Source organism: Micropterus dolomieu, linkage group LG19 (genome assembly GCF_021292245.1).
Source record: "Micropterus dolomieu isolate WLL.071019.BEF.003 ecotype Adirondacks linkage group LG19, ASM2129224v1, whole genome shotgun sequence".
Lineage (NCBI taxonomy): Eukaryota > Metazoa > Chordata > Actinopteri > Centrarchiformes > Centrarchidae > Micropterus > Micropterus dolomieu.
This window is the reverse complement of record NC_060168.1, coordinates 15598600-15621373: the sequence shown is the minus strand read 5'-3', so window position 1 is coordinate 15621373 and position 22774 is coordinate 15598600. Positions and strand designations below refer to the sequence as shown.

The 22774-nt window shown below is 39.9% G+C and overlaps 3 protein-coding genes across 5 annotated transcripts in view; 1 reads left to right on the top strand and 2 right to left on the bottom strand.

Annotated features, from left to right (window-relative positions):
• Window positions 1-7076, top strand: part of si:ch211-203d1.3 (protein phosphatase Slingshot homolog 3) — a 17453-nt gene extending 10377 nt beyond the window's left edge. The window contains exons 13-17 of the mRNA XM_046030993.1: window positions 962-1162; window positions 2888-3083; window positions 3181-3282; window positions 3376-3468; window positions 4683-7076. Coding sequence (XP_045886949.1) covers window positions 962-1162; window positions 2888-3083; window positions 3181-3282; window positions 3376-3468; window positions 4683-4820 — 730 coding nt within the window. The 3' untranslated portion in view covers window positions 4821-7076. The remainder of the gene's footprint in view (window positions 1-961; window positions 1163-2887; window positions 3084-3180; window positions 3283-3375; window positions 3469-4682) is intronic.
• A 2-nt stretch (window positions 7077-7078) lies between these two features.
• mrpl18 (mitochondrial ribosomal protein L18) lies at window positions 7079-8622 on the bottom strand. 2 transcript variants are annotated; one of them, XM_046030997.1, is made up of 5 exons: window positions 8568-8622; window positions 8363-8461; window positions 8085-8253; window positions 7469-7703; window positions 7079-7376 (listed from the first exon to the last, which is right to left on the bottom strand). In XM_046030997.1, exons 1-5 carry the CDS (start codon window positions 8605-8607, stop codon window positions 7299-7301), a joined length of 621 nt encoding a protein of 206 aa, XP_045886953.1. In that variant the 5' UTR covers window positions 8608-8622; the 3' UTR covers window positions 7079-7298. The 2 variants fall into 2 exon arrangements, with proteins under 2 accessions (XP_045886953.1, XP_045886954.1); XM_046030998.1 differs by having other exon boundaries at window positions 8543-8593.
• A 1083-nt stretch (window positions 8623-9705) lies between these two features.
• tcirg1b (T cell immune regulator 1, ATPase H+ transporting V0 subunit a3b) lies at window positions 9706-22334 on the bottom strand. 2 transcript variants are annotated; one of them, XM_046030990.1, is made up of 22 exons: window positions 21651-21668; window positions 21505-21556; window positions 20014-20132; window positions 19541-19619; window positions 19299-19447; window positions 19061-19156; window positions 18881-18942; window positions 18667-18793; window positions 18450-18532; window positions 18260-18353; window positions 17845-18057; window positions 17600-17750; window positions 16574-16713; window positions 14263-14420; window positions 14074-14164; window positions 13843-13961; window positions 13510-13723; window positions 12658-12768; window positions 12480-12566; window positions 12275-12395; window positions 11879-12050; window positions 9706-10637 (listed from the first exon to the last, which is right to left on the bottom strand). In XM_046030990.1, the coding sequence occupies exons 1-22, from the start codon at window positions 21666-21668 to the stop codon at window positions 10544-10546; spliced, it is 2550 nt and encodes an 849-aa protein (XP_045886946.1). In that variant the 3' UTR covers window positions 9706-10543. The 2 variants fall into 2 exon arrangements, with proteins under 2 accessions (XP_045886946.1, XP_045886947.1); XM_046030991.1 differs by lacking the exons at window positions 21505-21556; window positions 21651-21668 and adding an exon at window positions 22220-22334.
• Window positions 22335-22774: the final 440 nt, after the last annotated feature.

Below are 22774 nucleotides of genomic sequence, written 5' to 3'. Positions count from 1 at the left end.
TATTATTATTTAATTCATATATTTCATGTGACAAATGACTCACTGTGATCACATACACTCCTCTGCATGCTCAGAGACTCCGGTTAGCTGATTGTTTTGTTAATGGGGGTTGCAGGGAAAACTATGCAACACTAATGACATGAGTGAAATATCCAACTCTACGTTTCTTTTTTTAATAGTCATAAATCAGCTGTTATAAACGCTGATAATGATTTAAATGCAATTAGCTCATCGGCTGATAATATTGCCTGGCCGATAAGTTGGTCTGCCAGCACCTTTTAAAGCTCACTATTTGCCGGGCTATTTTTTTGGCTCTCAGTAATTGCTAGGCAACAGGCAGAGACTCCAGGAAGTTACTGTGCCTGGCCAAGAAATGGTCCCAAACATAACCCCTGTAAAACTGTATTTTTACTCTTTGGGTTAAACAAACAAGATATTCTGTGTTAATCAATAAGTTTGGTGCTGGTAGGCTGCCTTTTTATTTTTTAATGTTTTGGACAGAGCCATGTTAGCTGTTAGTATCCTACTTAGCGTACCCACACAAGTGTGTCATTTAACTCTCCAGCAGTGAATAATACATAGACTGTATATAAAAAGGAATAATATAGTAGGAATAATTTCTCAAAATGTTTAACTTTTTCTTTTTATCATGTACTACGTTCCTATCTTTGCTTCACCACCAATTTTGCAGTTTTGAGATGTCACTCTGTGACTTCTACTTCCAATAAGTTTAAGCTATGTGAATGACATCTTAAAACTGAATTGGGAAGTTTCTTGACTGCATTATAGAGATGCAGCACAGAAAAATTGTGATTCTCTGTTTTTCAATTGCATTTGGACCACCTAAAAATGTACTTTCCGGCAGGGAATCTAGTCACTTCCCACTATTATCTTTCCACTATTTGTAAAGCAAAATCCCTAAACCGCTGACTGAGCTCCTCTCCATCTCTGTGTGTCGCAGGAAGAGTGGACAGGCGGTGTTGGTGCACTGCAAGATGGGCGTTTCTCGTTCTGCGTCCACAGTGATCGCATATGCCATGAAGCAGCAGCACTGGTCACTGGATGTGGCGTTGGCCTACACGAGGGATCGCCGCTCCATCGTCAAGCCAAACGAGGGCTTCATGAAGCAGCTCCAGACCTACAACGGCATCCTCAACGCAAGGTCAGCTTAGGCCTGATGCTGCATGAAGATCTCTATTCTAACATAGCGATTGTGGTGATGTCCAGTGTCACATTGCTGACATGAAAATTACAAGACACTTTAAATAAAATATTACACTTTATTTGGGGTTTGCCACTGTCTGGGGCTTTTTAAGAATTTGTGTGTGGGTTTATGCAAGTAACACTGTACTCAGGGTACCCGCAGGGTCTTAAAAGTGTTAAAAAAGTCTCAAATTTCATATTCCAAAAATAAGGCCTTAAAAGTCTTAAATTTCATTACCAAAGTATTAAAATTCGTTTACCACGGTCTTAAATTTTTTCTTGTCCTTTCGTAGGATTTAATTAATGCCATAACGTCATCAGTGAAGTACGGCAGTACAGGTAACGTTCCTGTTTACGCTCTGGACTGTGAAGTGTTTGCTTTGCAACAGCTCTGGCATCCAGCTCTGCGCGAATCAGTCAGTTGGTAGAAAAGAAAAGAAAACGTCTCTGAAGTGCCACTAATGTTAGCTTGACGACTCAGAATGGGCAAGTGTCTGAAATTCAGAAAGCCAGAGATGCGAACAAGTTGGCGGGCGAGGCTGAGGGCAGTGGCGCTGAGGTTAGCACAACAACACAGGGTCTGTGTGTCGGCGTTGCGCCGCTGTTGTAGGCTAACGTTATGTGAATGGAAACATCAAACTAATGCACATTAAACTTACTTCACCCAGATGCGCCAATCAAGAGAACGAGGGAAAAACAAACCGGAGCCCAACTCCTTATCCCCGCTGCTTTCAAGCCAATACTATATAATACTATATTTCAAGCAGCCTTTAGATGCTTTAGAAAAACAGAACAAGATGAATAATCACTGAAGCAATTGGCATAATATATTACTTTACCTTATCTAACCAAGGTGCAACTAATTGCAACAACTCATACCACACAATTTGTTTGCATTTTTGATTTCACCCCTTATTGTATTCATTTCATGTGTCATTTACACTGTGGATACTGGGGACATGTCTCCATCACTTTTTTTTTTTAAAGCATTTTTAAATATGTTGTGAAAGATGGCTTGCAACAAGAAATGAAAATACTTTGAGAAAGATTTATTTGCCCAATAAGAAAACATGCAATGCAATTTAAAGATAAAAGAAACAGATATGCATTGTACAAAAAAGTTTAAGCTAAAAAAATCTGATTCACTTTATTTAAATAAAGACAATTCTACCATAAATTGGTGCAGAAAATGTCTCCAGAATGCAGGAAATTAAGTGTTTTAGTGCTCAAAATTTTCTAGGGGATCCCCATTTAAATATATTTCAGCATTGAATATTTTATTAAATGGTGTTAAAATATCTTCTTGTCTTGTTCTCGTGAACCCAATATTGTGAATCATGCATGTGCACTAAGTGTATCGTCACACCCCTAATCTGAACCCTTATGTCCCCACCTCTTTTCACCAAAAAGTGACATCCTTGATTAATTTTATCTTATCAAAGTACAAACACACCCCAAGCTATAGTGTGTTAAATATGAATGTATTATAATAAAATGTTTTATTAAATTCATGTAACTTTGTTAATAATTTTCTCAGGCTTAAAATTAACACAGATTTTCCATTAAACGGTGAAGTTGGTATTAAATTTCATCCTAGGTGGTATTAAAAAGGTCTTAAAGTCTTAAATTTAACTTTGAGAATCCTGGGGGTAACCTGGTCCTGTATGATCCTTCATCTTTTCAGTCAGCAGCGTCACAGCGCCCTCTGGAGGCGAATGTCGAGAGACCAAAGACAAAAGTCACTACGCAAGGAGGAGGGAGGGGAAGGAGCCAAGGCAGAAGAGGAAGAGGAGGACTATGAGGACCTTGACGATGAGCTGGATGATTATGAGGATGAAATGAGTTCAGATGAAAAAGAGGATCCAGTGGAGCACGCAGAGGTAATAATATTCATTGATATGTTATTCGCACTTTAAATCCTGCTGATCTTTTTCATCTTCACAGCTACAATCCTTTTATCTCCCCAAACGCACCCAGGTGTTTGAAGAGCCCACCCCCGACTCTGATACCACCCAGGGACCCGAGAAGACAGAACCACCAGACATCAATCCTATTATCACAGTAAATGAACCAGACAAGGTGAGCAGACTGGCCAACATCATCGCGTATGAAGCCGTTTGATCTCACCGCTTCACAATGTTTTTTGATGTTCTTTTTCTTTCTCACCTCAAGGTTGCTTCGAGTGTTAATCGCAGTGGCAGGATGAACCTTTTCTCCCTCATGCAGTCCATTAGTGAACTAGATGATGTGGTGGATAAAGGACAGGTAAATGAAGCCACTCTCTGTTTCACGCTCCTAATAGTTTTAGCTGGTGAACACGCAAATGGCTGATTTGTAAGTTGAGGAAAGTTAGAGGAGCCCGGTGTTGAAATTAATTCTGGAAAGAGGTGTTAGATGTGTGTTTTAAATATTTAACAAACTTGAGTGTGATTCTGCTTATATTTCTGTAAGCATATCAGCTTGGTTGGTACTTGAAGTGCAAATGTACAGTGTCACTTTAAATTCGCTAGTTGTTTTTATTAAAGTTTTTAACAATAATGCCAGAAAATGAAGATACAGGAAATATATTTCTGGTTGTAATGTTGAAGGTCCAGTGTGTAATATTTAGGAGGATCTGTTGATAGAAATGCAATATAATATACATAACAATGTTTCCAGTGGTGAACCACTAAGTTTTTATTACCTTAGAAAAACTAGTAGTAGTAGTTGTTGTTGTTGTTGTTGTCTGGTTTATTAGAAGTAAGAAGAGAAGTGAAATTTGGACAAATAGAGGACCACATATTATTTAGTTTATTATTTATTATTATTTATTATTAAGAGCCGGCAAGAGCGTGTCGTACACTGTAGCTTCTCCTGCATGCTTGGAAAGGGGGGGTGAGCGGTCGCTGATGGCACATTCTTGAGGTGTCAAAAAGAGGAATAAAGAAAAAAGTGTACATGGAACATAAAGAAGTACACAGAACAGTATACAAATTTATAAGTAGACAAATAATAAAAACTTTAAAACTGCCAGGGGTAGTCTATACTTATATTTAGAGAGAGAGAGATTAAAAGAGGACCATATGTTGACAGTTTTCACAGCCATTGTGTTGTTGAATTTAGTAATTAAATTGATAGAAAATATCATAGATGTCTCCGTGTTGTTTATACACTCTGATAATGCTAATCCAACACACATTTGTAGTAGCCTCCATGTTGATTCCACATTCTGACTTAAGAGCACATGGACACACACTGAAGTCAAAAGAACGACTTCACAACTGAGACCATCTGAGTAGCACGTAAATGCAGTGGGCTGTTGGTTGCGATTCGCAACCCTCACCACTAGATGTCACTAAAACTAACACACTGAACCTTTAACAGCTTTTGATGCCATGTTTCACTTGTTTTTTTAGCTTCCTCACCCTGATTTAAGGTTGAAAAACTCTAAACAGTTTAGTTTAGTGCCAATGCTCATTGCCTCTTTGTTCTTTTCCAAGATACCTGGCAGTCCGAGGCGGTCTCCGGGGCAGCGGAGGCATAGCCTGGCACGACGGGGGCTGATTCACCAGAGAGAGTGTGTGGATGTTTCACCTGAACCACGAAGCCTGCAGGACGCCGGTCAAAGCAAAACCTAAAGAGATGGAAGAGCAGGGAGGTACAGGGGGGAACCTATAAAGGAGGCAATCGATGGTGGAGGAAAAAGTGGTGAATGAGACGATACCTGAAGTAAAAGTGTGCTCCGGTAACATGCCAAGGTTTTTATACACTGATACACTCTGGCTTTATATTTAGATTATTTAGATGATGAAAGTTTTAATTTGTGCATTGCAGATCTTATAACTATTGTAACAGATGGATAACTGTTGATAAAAGGGTCTTTCTGCAGTATTGCTATTCCAGTGAAAGCCTGAATATCTGATGGCTGAAGTATCAGTGTTGTATTAGTATTCTTCTTTTTAGTGTTTTAAGAACATATCTCACCGCATACAGATGTTCCGGTCTCTCCCTCCATGTAGCGTCCTCCCTCGTTCCCTCTTCTGCTCTTGTATCACCACTCCAGACAATGCGTGTATGGTTCGTTCTTTGATTATTTTGTTTCAAAACCAAATCGGAAAAACCAAAAAAGCAAGTCGTTTTCTGTTTCAAAACAAAAACCGAAAAACTGTTAGTTTGAAAACCTAACTGGCTGCTGTACATGAGCGCCTGTTGTTTGCAACAGCTGTGGTCTGCATCAGGCTTCATCCAACCAGAAGGAATGATCACTGACCGTCCGCAGCACACCAGGTTGCTCCTCTCCCTCGCCCTGGATGCTCCAGCGCCCAGCTCCCTCTCCGGTACACCTACTATGGGTTGTGTTGCCAGTGGAATCAGCGCACTGGACGGTCAGTGGTCGTTCCCTCTGGCTGGATGAAGTCCGATGCTCCTGATTTTAGGCATAGCCTAAACCATATGTTACGGCAACTGGAGGCTCTCGGCAGTGCCGCGCAACTTCCTAAATTTTTCCATCTCACGAAGAAAATAAAGGTCAGTTTGAAACGGTGTAGTGAGGCTGAATGAAAATTAACCGAACCTTTTAACCCGTGTATGATTCGTTAATATACAGCTTGCCAATTTAACTGGTAACAGTTAATGTTTGCTGTGTACGGATGTACTGACAACTAACACTGAATTAATTTGATACTGAAGAAAACTTAAAAACCAGATTCTTAGGCTACTTCTGAGGCGTTCCTGTCCCAGTTGCTAGTGAGTTACAAACTGAACGTTGAGCCTCGTGTTTTTCTTACTAAAAACACACTTATGTTGATGTACATTTAATCAGGCACCGCCCAAGTGTACCTGCTGCAGGTTTATCAAGTGTAACACACAAAGCTACAGTAATCGGGCACATTAAATATCAAAATCAATATTTTCCCGTTTTGGTTTTAAAACGGAAAAAACAACTTGTTTTTTTCCGATTCGTTTTTGAAACAAAATAATGAAAGAACAAAAACCATACACGGATTCCAGACATATCTATGCAATTACTGTTCTCTTTTACTTTTCCTCTGTAAATATGAGGCTGTATGCTGCCAATCCAAGGTAGACTGTTTAAAATGTGTTTCATACTCTCTCTCTGTCATCAGAAGTCTTTTTTTCACAAGATTGTCCACAGCTGGGAGGATCTCAGCTGTGGTTTATGGACCAAGTGAGGGCCAGTTTTATGGCACAAGCATGTTTGCCAAACAATGTATTCCAAGGTGCCAATTAATATATTTAATTGAAAGTCTTTATCATGTCAGCATGTTAAGAACCAGCATCACCATTTTATTTTTCTTCCCCCTCTTTAAACACCAGGGCTGTGTGAGTGCCTTCAACCTGAGAATGAAATAGGACTATGACTGGTGTGTAATGTTTTTACTACGTGGTGGCTGTATATTGTCTGTTTTTTGTCCCGTTTCTCACTTTGTTTTGATTGCAGTATAAATGTGACTTCCCAAGGTCTTGCATGTATGCAGATATATGTATTAACACATATTTGCTGTGAGGACAAAATGTTCAGGGTTTTTCTCATGTATTTATAATGACATTTATTGGATTGAAGTAAATTATTCAGTATACTGTTGTCAGACTTCTGATCACTAGATTCTGATGTGGAATATTCTTATTTCATGCTGGTGTTATTTTTTCATTTGGTGAACCCAAGCTAAAGCCCATTTCATTTAACCTGCATGCTGACCGTTAAAGAAAACATGCACTTTATAAACCCACAACACACTGTTCTCCTCTGCCTGAGCCAATGTCTCGCTGTATTATTAAAATGAAATGAGTCTCGTCTTCAGCTCTCCACTGTATGCACCTCTCTCTTGTTTACAAGAAGCACTCTGAGCTAAAAATAAATGATTATACTCAAACCAACCGCTTTGTTTCTTTATTAAATAATAAACTGGATTGCTTCTGTTCAGAAACATTTTATCCACAAGAGACAAAGCACAGGGTCAAGCAACCTTACGTTCACTCAGTTTGTTTCTCTTTATATTGTCTGGAGATCTTCATATCAGTATAGTAAGAGTTCTCAAAAGAGCAGAGAGTAAGGGATACAGAGGACATTTTTACAAAACAGATGACACCTAAATTCAGGTACTGACGTATTTCCTTCTGGGCTCACTGAGGGTGATTCCTCCCTCTTTCATTGCTGCTCTGAAAGACTGAACCTGTGAAAGAAACAAGTCAAAGAACAAATAAACATGAAGCAGGCGCTGACTTATCAGGGGGGGAAAAAGCAGTTGGTGCTGCATGTACTCACAGCATCGGAGCGGTACGTCCAAGGGATCGCCCTGTACACCATCCTAGTGATTCCAGCCTGCTGGCATCGATGTGCCAGCACCTCGCCCACGGCCTGACACGCCGCCACACAGCTTGTGGAAGCCAGCTCCTTCTTTACAGCCCACTCCTTGGTTGAACAGGAAACCACCGGGACAGGAGAGCTGCTGGAGAACACCTGTGCAGTCACATGGTGCTGGGTGCGAGAAAACTCCAACCTGAAAAGATGGTAAAATAGAAGTGACGCAGTAGGTAAAAAACTATGGTTTATTTAGATCTGCAGGATTAAACGTCTGACAGAGATGTCAAGTAAAAAAATGCACTCATGTAGTTATGATTTGTCTTTATATATGAAAATAAGTTCTGTCTCTGGGACTGATGACATTAACGACACAAAATCCACAGTCACAGTTTAATACAAAGACACTACAGTGTCATACTACATCAGGTTTCTTCCACGAATTATTTCTGGAATACAAATTACATTCACAGTTTAAAAGTCCGATGTGACACCAAGTGGAAAATTATTATAAAATCTTATTTTACACAACAGATGTCTAAATATCTTAACATGTTTGTCATATTTCCTCGACACAGACCTGTGGTAGAACTCCCGGTGGGGCCAGGTCGTCTTCCAGCCCCGGTCCTTCACAGCCAGAGCCATCTGCTCCAGGTTCCGGGGGTTTCTGTTTATAAAGGTCGGGTTCACGGCTTCATTGTCCTCAGCGCTGGGCTCCGGCTGAGAGGCTGCCTGATTCAGACACCGAGCTGGGTAACAGACAACAGGTTTCAGAAAACAAAGGCCGACCAGTTGGTACTTTAGAGTTAAACCAGTTAACATAAAGGGCAACAGCCGTAATGAAAATATCTTCCTTACCTGTCTGGTTTGTAGCCACAACAGGACGACACCGTTGAATTTGACCTGACAACAGCCGCACACTGCGACTTATTCCGCTCAAAGCCATCTCCTCCTCAGCTGTGTTCACCGCATAAGTTAGAATAAAAGTCCAGTCAATGTGCTGTTATCCGTTATGTTCTTAAAAATATGAATACATACTCATTTCTTCTGTCTAAGAATTCACCGTGACATGTGGAGCGCCATCTTTGACATTCAGACAACATCCGGTTCACGTGGTGCTACTTTACAAGCAGCACTGACAGGAACAAACGCCAGCGTTTAGACGGTTCCGTTTACCCGCCCTCTTCCAGAAGAAAGACATTCGCTTTCGACTGTACCGTCCAGTGGTGAAAAATAAATTAGGTAGATTAACCTGTTGGAAACTACCAGCTATTTGCCCCTATTTCTAGGAAAAATAACATTCCAAAAATTATTCAGGAATCATTTCTCAACCATTTGGCCTAGATGCATAATTCTGGTCTCCTTCGATAGGTCAGACGCTAAAGAATATGAATTTGAATTAAACTATTTTTGTTACCATTACAGAGTAAATGGAGATGCAATAAATGAAAATATGCGATTTTCATCGTTACCTAGTATAAAATATATATTTCAAAGGCAATATCATTATCATAACCATCATCCTGCAGATCCTAATAAACATCTTCTACTTCACCTTTAATACTACTGTAACTGTAAATTTGATTAAAAGAAACAAATATACAACAATTATTATACAATTTATAAAGATATACCCAGGTGGTATCCATGTTTTGGCCATATTTACTGTTTACATGTTGACTTTTTAATGTTTTTTTCCTTCAAAACACTATTTATTTTCATACAACCATACAAATAACAAAAAAAACCCATTAAAATATTAATAAATACAATGAATATTGATCAATAATGAGCAAAGAATTCCCATGCTTTACAGGGCGATATGATGATAATAGAAGCTCCCATAGTGATGTGGTGGTATCAATAAGTTCCTTTAGGCCAGACCTTTCATTTGGTATGCACTATGTCTGTGAAAAATTGTTTATACAATGTTAAAGATTATTATATTATACTTACTACAGTATATTTTGCTGATAATTCTTCTGTACTTTTATATAAGATTTTGAATTCTAGACTTCTTACTTGTAATGGGGCTATTTTTTCATTGTGGGTTTACTCCTTACACTTGCACTCAAATGAAGGATTTGAATACTTCTTCCATCATTGGTAACCTCACAAATCATACATAGGTGACACAATAAATTATGTCACTACATAACAGGTAAGGTAGCCTGTTCAATAAATGACTTTTCACAATGATATTAAACAAGAAAATCATATTTAATTTCAGTTAAAATGTAATTTTACAGTGCATACCGGCAGGGGAAAAAAGAGATAACATCCAGGGCAGAGTTCTGTTCAAAATAGTGGCATGATAATGGGATGTTATGATCTGTCCATAAGACTTAGTGGATAAACATGCACTCATTCTCAGTAAGGCACATGAAAAATGTTTCACTACCAATAAATACCTGTTATGACTGGAAGACATAATGTATGTAATGACATAAAAAAATCTTTGGCTGCTGAAGACCATTCAGATAATTCCCTGCCATCAATTGAAGAATCCTACAGGACTGGCTTATTAAAGCACAATACAGCGATTCATCACTCATTCATTCCCTTAAACTGGAGATCAGATTCATTAATTGATTGGTTTCCCTTTTCATAATTGATATCTAGCTATCTATCTATCTATCTATCTATCTATCTATATATATATATATATATATATATATATATAATGTATGTTCATACAGTGAAAAGTAAAAGATCATTAACTATTTATTGAGCTACTAATTAGAGAGCAGTATATAACACTGATAATGTAAAGAAATTAGCGAGGGGATACAAAAGTACATATTTTTTAAGTGAAATTCATTATATAGGGACTCATTCTCATTATACTGATGCAAAAATAACAGTCTATACCATCATGATCATTATGCAAGCGAATTAAATGTTTTCATAGCCAAAAGGCAATTGAATAAGACTGTTAAGACGGGGAGACAAAGTCATTCTGATGTGTGTAGTTGTTCTCCAAGCAGTCAATAATGTACATAGGTTAACATAACCGTTCTTAAGTCATTGTTTGACCGATCATATAGCAGCTGATGCATTGATCAGAGATGAGAAAGAGAAAGGGCTGAGCTTGTAGCCTGTTCCACTGTAGAACTTGTTCTGAAACTCCACCCTGTAAGACAGAGAAGCAGAGTCAGTATACAAATATAAACTACAACACATACTCCATTTCTGCCCACCCACTTTGTTTCTCTACATCTCCTCACAGTGGATACAGTGGATATGAAGCTGAATATACATTTTTGAGTTGCTCTGACTTTATGTATGGTACCACTGTCGGGAAAATCCCTCTTAATCCATGAGTTGAATTAAAAAAACATCAACATAAAAACAACACTGTTTGTGAATTTTCATGGTCCCCAAATGGATAGTTTGGTGACCCTTAAATCTTTTCTCTACCACCATCAATGATGTCATATTTGTCAGGTTACAAACAGTCAACAGAGTGCGATGTGTACACCATTATGAAAAGACACGAAACTTGTCTGGGGATGTTCTGGGATGGATTACTAAATTATCAGGTTAACTTTGATAACTGAATCCCAGGATTCTTTATGTATGAAGAAGGTCTTTTGATGTTTGGTACAAACCTAAACCTAAAGAAAAATGACTACAGTATGGAGACTTATGTGAAGCTGGATTTAACCAAATACCATAAACATCTCTGTGTGCACAGTTATGTTTGGGTACATTGCTATTAGCTATAGTAACAGAAGGGTTTAGATTGTTTAGTTTGTTGTGTGATTAAGGTGACACTGAAGATTAAGTGCATTTTATGTTTTCATTACATTGGAAACCTCTGTCCGAGTCAAATCAGTATATCACTATATTATTTTCTCATGCAGATCACCATCTAATTGGCATCTGTATATTTATTACATGAATACAAAGTAATGAAACGGTCCGCTTCACTATTTTTTGAATTATGTTGACTGTCAACATAATTCAATAATATCAAATGTTTTCAAATTACTCTACTGTGAATAATTTAAATACATTATACAGTACTGTTTATAAAATGTAGATGACTATATACTGATATAGATACTGTTCAAATTATAATTAGGCTATAGCCTAAAACAGTTTATTGCTCTTTCAGATACAGTAACGTTAGTAGTGCAGTAAGCTACAACTTGGCAGCATTTGTTTAGGAATGATTCTGTCCCAAGGTTTTGTTTAATAAGAGCAGTTTTACTCAGTGTACACCTACTCATTAGTCCTCCTTTGTGAGAAATGGCTATGGAACATTAGAAGCAACCAAGACTATTTGTATAAGCATTTAAAAAATGTCTTAATTAACCCATCAAGTATTGTTTAACACATTTTCCCCTTTGCCTTCCGTCCCTTCCTTACCAGTGCAGACGCAGCGCATGCAGGAAAGCTGAGAGTCCCTCCATAACCAGCAGGATGCAGATGGTCAACACAGCAAAGAAGGCAAAAATCACAAAGAGGACTACAGATCCCACATAGCCCTGCCACCTCAGTGCAAGACGCATCACCATCACCCACAGCACCTCTGACAGCTCTGTGAAGACACAAATAACTCACCATCAGACAGCCGTCAGTGCTTGGAAAAAGTATATCATGTGTGTTTGAATAAAAAAAGAATAGAGTGAGTGTGTTTGACTTTAGAGGGGGAAGTCTGTCTGTGTATGTGAACCATGTGAGGATGATGGTGTAGATTATGTGTGTGTGTGTGTGTGTGTGTGTGTGTGTGTGTGTGAGAGAGAGTGTATGTGTGCCACTAACGTGCATGTGCCAGACTGAGAGCCCAGAGTCGGAGGTAAGAGGCGGTGTTGGAGATGCAGCCCAAGCAGTACTCAATGGTGTGGATGGCCTGATGCATGAACACGTCTGCGACATCAAACTCCTGCAGACAGCGTAGTTTAAACACAAGAATCTCAACTGTACATTTCTGACTGGATTTAATCTGTTACTCAGGCTTCTCTCTTACCTCCTCTTCAGCAGCTCCTCCCTCCACCTCCCCCTGATGAGTGTTGATGGAGCCGTCGTCGGTCACCAGCGGACGTCTGTCTCCCTCCTGAAGATGATGCAGAGAACCAGAAATCAGTCAGAAAATACATCTAAACTCTAGAATAAGCTTCAAGATGTCTGGCGAAACACAGACTCACCACTTGACGTCGTCTTTTCTTGAATGTGATGTATTCACATGTGGGCTTCCCTAGCAGGAGGACCGGGACAGAACACAGCGCCAGCACCACCAGGATTGTCTGCACCACAGTCTACACATGGAGAGTTACAGGACCAGCTGTTACGCTTTTAAGCAACACATGCTCACTTTCGTAAGCTATTTTTTACGATAACACTGGAGTTTTTTTTACTACAACAAAGTTGTTTAGCATGTACTTTAACTTCTGCAAAGCACGCCATAGTTTTTTGGGGGTTTAACTGCTTTTTATTTTTACCTTCCAGATGTTCACTAGTTTCTGTTCATATTAGTACAGTGTGAAAATGAGCTTGCAGAGACATGAAACTAGCTCAAGATTGATATTCCCCACAGTGAGCTATTCATTTTACTTTTGTCAAAATTATATTATTATAATAAAAAATCTGAGCAACAGTTAACATTATCATTGCTTGTTTATGTAGTGAAAGTATTGGTCGCTTTAAGTCGTCTGTTGGTGTGTTCATGCGTTTACGGGAAACTTCAGCATCTGGGGTCTGAGAGTAATCTGCCAAACAGCGTTCCCTTGCAAGATGTACTGTCAGAAAATAAAATCCAGTTGCTGACTACCTGGCTGTTGTGTCTTTAACATACCTATTTTGGATAATTAAAACAAAAAATAAATAAATCCATGTCACCTCCATGACCCAGTAACAATTAAACAACCTTGACATTAGATTACGCAGATTAAATGTTCACTGTGCTAGGTGTCTCAAGCAGCTTTCATTTTCATACTGCACTAACAGAATAAAATAAACCCCCAAAGACAGACAGACACACAAACAAATAATCCACACACCTGTCCTTCATAAAGTGGGGGGTTGTCAGGGTTGTCTGCAAAGAGGAACATGTCTATGAAGTGGATAAGTATACTGGGAGCGATTTTGGACTGGGCGGGAGTGTAGGCGATCCACTTGAAGACCACCATAAACACCAGGTAGCCAAACAGGCACACCATGAAGAACAGCTCTGGGATCAGAACAAAGAACACACTGCGTATCTGGCCAAAGTGCCTGGAGCAGACACCAACAAGGGAAAGCAGGGACAGAGAAACAAGGATATGTGAAGGCAAGTCAGGATAAATATGAAAACAAACAAGAATGGTTCAAAATAGTAAAACATGATCACTTACCAGTAGTTGAAAAATGACAAGCAGACTCCAAAGGTCATGTGAATGACACCGATGATGACGGACATCTTCATCTTGTACGAGTTGAGGAAAGTTAGTTTGTTGTTGGACAGCCCCCAGATCTGACATTGACACAAAACAAGAGAGAATGAGGATAGATGCAGTGACAAACAAGGTGACAAGACGAAAGAAAATGGATCATGACGTAAGGGCTGATGAGTGTGGTAGCCATACTGGGTCGATGCCAAATGGATAGGGGCTGGTGAAAACACCAGACACAACGGGATCCATGGACAAGTATTGGTTCCCTGCCAGGACCGATGAACTGAAAGAAATATAACACAAATAGGTTAAGAAGGACAAGAAACAACGTGTAAAAAGAGAAAACAAGAATTCAAGCTTGAAGGCATGTAATGTCCTCACTTCCATATGTTCTTCTCGAACATCGGGCGGACGTGCCACGCTGAGCTGAAGGTAGTGAGGCCTCTGCTGAAGCACTCGTTGTAAATGGCCCCCGTGTAGATAGAGAACAGTCCCATCAGCAGAATCAGATACCTTCCTCCAAACATCATCCTCCAGATCTGAAACATAGAGCCGGATTTCATTTCAGTATTTAATATGCAAGGTCAAAGACACGTTTAAGGTACTTTGTTTTGGCGCCATTTTACTCATGTTTTTCTTTTAACTCTTCACCCTTTGATGCACACGCTATACAAACCCCTTCTAATGCACAACCTGTGTCAAAAATGACCTGTATTCCTTTCCTATGTTATTTCATGCATGTTTCTTTGCTATATCCTTTGAAATCAATTTATTTCATTATTTATCATTTTAATATTTCAAGTATTCATTACATATCATTTTTGATTATCACAAATCATTTTCATTTTTCCCTTCTTACTTTATTAACAAGAACAGTTTTTGTGTTACTAAATCAAGTTTACACACAAAATGACTCATAAATGTATGTGATTAAAAAATAATTATTTTAGCGGTGATTTGGAACAAAGAGTAATACAGTTAATGTATTGGGAATGTTTTTGTCACTTTGCCACGCATAACATATAGTTCATATCACTGATATTGAACTGTGGTATATCTGTAGTGTAACTGTAGTGAATGTGACTGAATAAAATCAAGCTGATGAAAGGAAATTACATGGGTACGGTGCAAATTGCCATCTCAGTGCGTACATGCATCACAAATGACAACTACATGTTTGTGCCCCTTGCTCCCAGGCCTGATGCACAGGGAACACCAGCATCTTTCACAGCTGGGCAGATCTTGCACCTCTTCCTCCTCTCTTGGCCCTCCTGTCCGATGTCCTGCAGTGGTTGTTTTTAATTTTTATTCCAAATCTTCCCACTGCGTCTGTGATATGCTTTTGGAGATGGGGGTTGCGCCCTCAATGCGCCTCTTCATATGTGGCATGAAAAGCTCTTTGCCCAGCTCCTTGCTCAGTAGCCGCTGTGCATTGGTCACAGCACCCATGTAATCAGAATGGTGTTGTGCAGTGAAGTTTGTGTAGGCATTGAGGGAGGCAACATCCAGCACATTGTACCAGAGCACCAACACTAACCCTTAACCTAGTGTTCAAATATATAAATATATATCAAATACTTTCGAAGATAAAACCATTGTAAGATAAGACTTACATGCATCGGATGTGCAAAAGCAGCCGTGCTGAGTTGTGAAAGTGAATCGTTGTCCACAGTAAATGTGTGCAAACATTTCCAAATAGCAAATGTTCCTCTTAAATTTCATAGTGATTACACATGGGTCATTTTTTTAAATGTAGAAATACAAATCATGTTTGTTGATGTAGAAAGAAAGGAAAAATAAAAATAACGATTTGTGGTAATCAAAAACAAAATATATATCGTAAAGGAACACTCTTATCATGCATAAAATAACAAAGAATAATGGGTAACTCTTGACCCATGTTGTGCATTAGAAGGGTAGTGATTGGGGAAAAAAAAGATTTTTATTCAAAAAGGAAGAATGGAAAAATGAGAATAAGGATTTGTGATGATCAAAGACAAGTTAATTGAGGAATTAATTTATTTCAAAGATGTAGAAAATAAAAACTCAGTTGGGTCACTTTTGACTTATGTTGTACATCAAACGGTTAAAGAAAATATATATAGACACAATTTTAAAAAAGGTTTGTGATGTTATATACTGGAGCCCCAAATCTGGGCAATGTTTGTTTCACATACATTTAATTTTAGTGATCTTGGTGAAACAATGTTTAGGATGAGTATTAATGACAATACCTACAAACTCAAACTAGAAAAGACCTGATTAGTGCCAAATTAATTTAGCTACTGTGCAAATGTAGGCAAAAATTTTCTGGTGATGATGTGTGCCCAGAGGTGGATTGCATGGGATGGTCCACGCACTGTTGCTCTCAACAAAATGAGAAGTGAGTTTAATTTTTATTTCTGTTGGCCAGTTTCATTTTATATGAAATTTCAGGTTGGTAAGAAAAAAATCTGAATTCATCAAACTCTAACCAAATCTTCAATCTGTTTACGAGCAATGTAGAGTAAGTACTCAAGTAGCCATTTACAAACAGCAAACATAGTGTATTTGGCACACATTTTCAGTCATGTTCATGTCAGTCATGAATGTCAATCTTTTCAGTTTATGTTCACTTTATTATTTAAAATGGTTGACTGTTAAAACAAAGTGTTTATGTGTGGGCTCGGTGTGCGAATGTCCTCTGAATTACCTCATTAGTGTTGTTCTTGAGTTTGGGGTCCTTCTCCTCAAGAACCATCCACAGGGCCGCCAGAGTCATCAGTAAACCATGACCCACATCCCCAAACATCACAGCAAACAGGAAGGGGAATGTTATGATGGTGTACACCGCTGCAGAGGCATTGAGAGAAAACACTTAACCAAACCTAAAGGTAAACTGGTTTGACTGGTTATGACACTGTCTCAATTTAATACTGATGCCTCTATATGACCTACATAAGCAAACAAGACCATCAGCGAGACGATTGGCTATTTTAAATAGTTGTTGTTAATGCCTGGCACTGGGTTTCCCCCGCGAAATCAAACGACAAAGCCTATGTTTACATTATCCCAGGTAAAGTTTCACAGTGAGTAGTATGTTAGGCACTTTAAGAGAAGCGGGAGGAGAATGTTCTTTAAATTTTGTGGTTATGGCTACACTGGGGCAGGATCAGCAAAGAGCGAAAGGAAGTCAACTTTGGTCGGTCATTCAACAGGTGGAGAGAATTGCTATTTGATTTGGCTGTGTACAGTCCATGGAGATAAAGGTCATGGTGGACATTACTTTAGTACAACTGGCTTATAATATAATGTTTTCTGTTGGCCTTACTGCATTTATTATGAAGACATAACATTATTAGGGAATGTTGATAACTTTAGCTTTCCTAACATAATTACTATTACTGAGCAACCAAATCTGTTAGTTGTAGGCAGACATGTAACTTAGATGTTAACCAGTACTAAAAAAAAAAAAAAGTTTACTTTGTTTCACCATCATCATACGCATCTTTCTTTCACTTGCTTCCAAACCAAATGCTCACACTAGCCAGGTCTGGATCTTTACAACACGCGGCAGATGAAACACTACAACTGCCAGAATCAACACAAAGTTGCTTTAAAGAAACAAACACATGTGAGGCTGAGCATTCTCTGGCTTCTACTGTGAACATCTGACATCTCCTTTTTCTTTAATGAAGACTTTAATGAAGAGACTTTCTTTAGTGGTGTGCAGACATACCTGGATTGACTTCACGGTAGCTGGCCACTCCATAGGCATCTACAATGTTCTGGAAACCAGCTGTGAAAGAGTTAAGGGGAAAGAGGGTAGGTGGAGGGGTGGAGGAAGGCAGGCGGTTGTAGAAAGAGTCGACCCCGCTGCCGCTCTTCCTCTGAAGATGGAAGAAAGGGTTGGATTTGTAAAAAATTAGGCGGTTTATTTATGTTTGTCAAGCCTCCTCATCTACAACTCTGCCTTTGTCTTACCCCTCCCTCTCTCAGAGCGCTTTGCAGTTCCGGCAGCTTGGCAGTGGGACACCAGGCCTCAGCGATCAGGCATTTGTCAGTGACGGAGGGGCTGCAGAGATTCAACACCATCTGGACTGCCTTACACTTCTGCACCCGCACCTTCCACTGGGGCAGCACAGCCACCGCCCGCATCAGCAGCTGCTGCAGGAAGGCCTCGGTCTGCGACAACACCTGAAGTAGAGAGGAAGTGAGAGTGGATATTTTAGAAGGACTACGGAAAAAAATGTTCTTTGAATAGATTTTGAAAACCCACATTACTGCTATTTTTGTGCTTGCTAGTAATTTCAGAGTGATACAGGCATTTCAAAAGGGAGGGTAAATCCTGGGGATTGTATCAATATTCTGTGCTTTTATAAACATGCCCTATACTTACGGATTTAATATCTTCAATTCTGCCTTGAAGTCCCTGGAGAATATCCTCTCTCTCAGCAGTGCTCTCAGGGTATGCAAATGTCTGTGTGCGGAAGCTGTGAGGAGGGAAAATCAAAAGCTACTCAACAGGTTCAACGGGTGCTACGGTGTGGAAATCTCCGATTTGCAAACTGATGCACAGGTTCACCCACCAATCACATATCTTCTTGACTTTCTGTCCAATCTGATCGCCCCAATAGGAAATGAGGAACACTGTCCATTGCACCATTTCCCCCTGCAAACGGAGAAACAGCTGTGATAAAATACCCGTAATGAAAAATCTGACGTAACAAATCAGAGACTAATCCTGCAACAGGAATAACGCATGCATCTCATAACCATCCCCTCTTGCTGTCTCCTAGTTCCCACCGTGTCCGGATGCTTAAGCCGATCCTCCATTTCTCTAAAATCCACGATGATATAACCGCGACACGCCCGCCACAACAACCGTTCAAATGAAGGGACCTTCCAAGGATGGACAACTCCTGCCACAAAACTGAGAGAGGGGATGCAGTGGAACACGTGTTTAATGTAAACAAAAACATAAAACACATAAATGGACATTTTAGAAAATGAGGCCAACCTGAGGTGGACATCTTGGCGAACATCAAACAGGCCTTGGCTTTCCAGTACAGGTGGCGGTGCCTGTGAGAAGGAGCCAAGGGAGAAGACATTTCTTTTAGTTTTCAGAAATCAGTTTGCTCACTACAGCTCAACGATGAAAGGTAATAAATGATGCAGTATTTTTGCAGAAATGTACCACCTGTGAGGCTGTGAGAGAGTGCGTCCTGGTCAGGACTCCTCGGTACTGACAGAGCTGGGTCAGCTGAGCCCGGAGGCTGTCTCTGTTCCTGGACACCTAGTGAGACAAGCGCAAATGAAGAAAAAAAAATATAAAATCTGTCTAAGCCAAATAAGTTCAACCTGCTTAGATGGTGTATTAATGAGACGACAGAGGCTCTTCTTTGATTTAGCATCTCAGCCTTGTTTTTAGTGCCCACCTCTTTGAGCTCTCTGGCCAGCCTTTCGCACTCCTCCTCTATGGTGATGAGTTCACGGGGCTGAGGGGCGAGAGGCATCGGGCATGGAGGAGGGAGGGGACCCTGCAAGGGTGGAGACATGGAGCGATTGATCTCCTGCTCCAGGAAGGCTGGAGGGCAGATAGAGAAGGTCAGAAAGGGGAAAAAGTAGATTTGGAACAAAACTAATAAATAAAATAGGGAAACAATGAGTCAACACTTACAAAAGGTTTTCTCAAGTTCCTCGCATCGCCTGACCTCGCTGACAAACTTCCTCTGAAAGGAGTTCACGTTAGGATTTAACTAAAACAGCAGAGGGGAGAGGAAGAGGGCAACAGGTTTACTCATGTTTGTCTGATGAGACGTGACTCAAAGCAACCATCAGTTCACCATCTCATCAAGGCGCAGATTTAAAAATGCTGCAGAGGTTTCAATTAGTACCAAATCATATTCACTGTAAACAGATCAATTACTGTGCAGAGGTTTGTAATATGACACATAAAAACAGGGTTGAAATCAATCCAAATTTTGCAGGTAAAGAAGGCATAAATGTGGTCAAACTGGCTGCACAGGGAAAAGCATTCTGGCCAAAAGAGCAGCAGACTAGTTTAGGAGGGTAATGGGCCTCCGTTTGTACTGGACCCTGAGCTTTTCACCACGAAATCATGAACCGAGAGCTAAATCAATAGTTACTCACGTCTCTGAACTCAACCAGGCCCTGCTCTCCCAGCTCACTGACACAATTGTAGGCCGAGCCGGACTGAAGGAAGAGCTGCACCAGGCACACCTCCTCACTGCGAAACATGGAGCCCATAGCTGCACCAAGGAGACAAATGCAAATGAATAATCTACTCAAAAAAAAAAAAACTTTCAACGTAGCCAAAGTAGTGCAGTTTATAGGCGAGTTCTCAAGGAATCTGTTTTACATTAGAACAATAAAAGCCTCTCAGGGACAAAGCAGAAGCTTATGAGTGGAAGCTAAAGAAAAGGGAAGTGTCAACTCCTCCTGGCTGTGATGAGCAGATGGGGTTTCCATTCTTGCACAGGCATGTCTTTGTCTATATTACAAGCGCACAGTTTTTCTTCCCCAGTTGTGAGTAAAATTCCCCTACAGGCTGTATATGTTAGGGATGAAACTAACTAATTATTTTAGCTGTCAATTATCTTCTCGATTAATCGATGAGTTCTTTGGTCTATAAAATGTCAGAAAATTGTGAAATATGTCGATTAGCTTTTATCAAAGCCCAAGATGACATCCTCAAATGTCTTGTTTTGTCCACACGCCAAAGGTATTCAGTTTACTGACAAAGACTGAAGACACCAGAAAATAATTAGATTTACTATCAAAATAGTAGGCCATTAATTTAATAGATTACAACTATTGGATTATTTGCTTAATTGTTGCAGCTCTACAGTCAGTTGCAGTCAGTTATATCCACCTCGCTAAAACAAACCACTCTGCTGAGAGAGCTCTGCAATAAATCATACCTTTATGAATGTGATGTTACATGCTACTTGTAGATAAGTGTTCATAAAATCGTGTGGTCATTTTGGAGGCAGTGGTTTGTGGTGCTTGTGAGCTGTATTGGGTTATATTTAGACTAACCTCATTAATATAAATGGGCTGGAGAAAATTCCACAGCAGCACCAAAAACTGCAGCCTCCAAACTCACCGTGAAGTTGAATCAACGCTTCAACATAAATCCACTATTCATACAACAGTCATGGGTGTGCCTATAAACTGACAGCTGTGTGTATGTATTAAGTAATAACATGTATGAAGGTTTACTTAAATAAACAACACCTATAACTTCAAACACATGAATGCAAGTATACAAAAAAAACCATGTTCAAAAAAGGAAGTTTTGCATTTACTTAAACGAATAATAATCCCAGCGGTTTCACCCCCTTATGTCTTTTTTTTCCGGCAAGTAAAGTTTCGTTTTTAGTGGCACACCATGCCCATGAGACGAGATTGAAAGATCATCATGACACAAAAGTCGTAGCGTTAAAAACATTAGTCGAAGGCTTCTCTTGACTGATGAGGGACATTTCGTGAAGGAAAACAAAGGTAGAGCAAGCTTTTCATTTGTCTTGACAATAGCAGTCCTCAAGCGGTGGATAGAGGTAGAAATCTGCCTTACATGAGCAAAACATTACGCTTAAATACTAACGTTACATATCTCACCTGTGTGCGTCCAGCGCCGTAAGTTCCCGACGGCCAGACCGGTGACTGTAAACTGGGACAATCCAGACGCGTTTATGGTTTATGATTAAGTTTCGGGGCTCGAGACAGACTTCCTGTTTGTAAAAGTCACGTTACTGCAAACTCACGTGATAGTTGGCGTCCATCCCTCGTTTGGCCACGAGAGGTCGAGATGTTCAGTTACTTAAATGGCGTAAACTTTGATGGATTTGGATGAGACGATAGACTTCAACGTTAGCGAAATGTTAAGGTTTATTATTCTTTCACGCGTAGTTAATAGATATCATGTGTGAGTCGTTGGTTTGCTAAACAGCTAAGCGAAGCCATAATTAAATGAGTGGCATGACTTTCATTATCTCCTAAAATGTGTTTCCTGGGTTGGACCATGGTCCTGGTAATATTAAAGATCCACTTCAGGGCAGAAGACAGTCTGTATGCGAAATGAGTTTTTTTTCCACAGAGGAAATGCAATTATCTTTTGAAGGATTCATAACTGAAGACGTGATGGCTCCCACATGTCCACGTTGTCAGAGATGCTCAGGTAGCCTATACATCAAAAAGTATCGTTTTCCACTCGTCATCAAATGTATCATCCTAAAATACTAACGTTACTGGTACAGTTATGAGAACCGGCGAGTTCGCCGGTTACACAAGCTCTCTTAGCCTCTTGGGGCCTCATAAATAAACATAACCCGACCTCTCCCGCTGGACACCTCTCCTGTACCCCGCCTGTGTTCCTGGTTCGTCGTCCTGGCTGGAGCCGCTGTAAATCACCTCGGTTATGTAAAGTTACTCCTTGTCGTCAAGCTGGCTTCCGTCGATCTCGAAGGCTGAGTTCGGTTCACTTGGAAGCTGCGGAACCGGTTCCGGTTCCCACACCGGACTCACTCAGTTAAGAGGACTGCTAAGGGCCGTAGTGCACTGTTAGATGAGCTTTGGCAAATTCAGGGGTGCATGCTGTATGGTTTATAGCTATTATACATTTACTAAACCACGTGTTTGCCAATTGCCCTTTTCTTCCCTTGTATTTTAGTGCCATTCAATGAGCTTGCAAATCTAACGTGAGCACAGAAATTTTCATCTTAAACTAGTCATCCTCATTCTGCACACAATCACACTGCACAATGAAGCTCAAACATCAGAGTAGCAATACGCAAAACAAAGCTTGGAGTGTAGTAAGGGGACTCAACCACTTTTAGTTCAAATTTACCACAGAAAAATACAATGCTTTCGGCTAACATGCACTTACTGA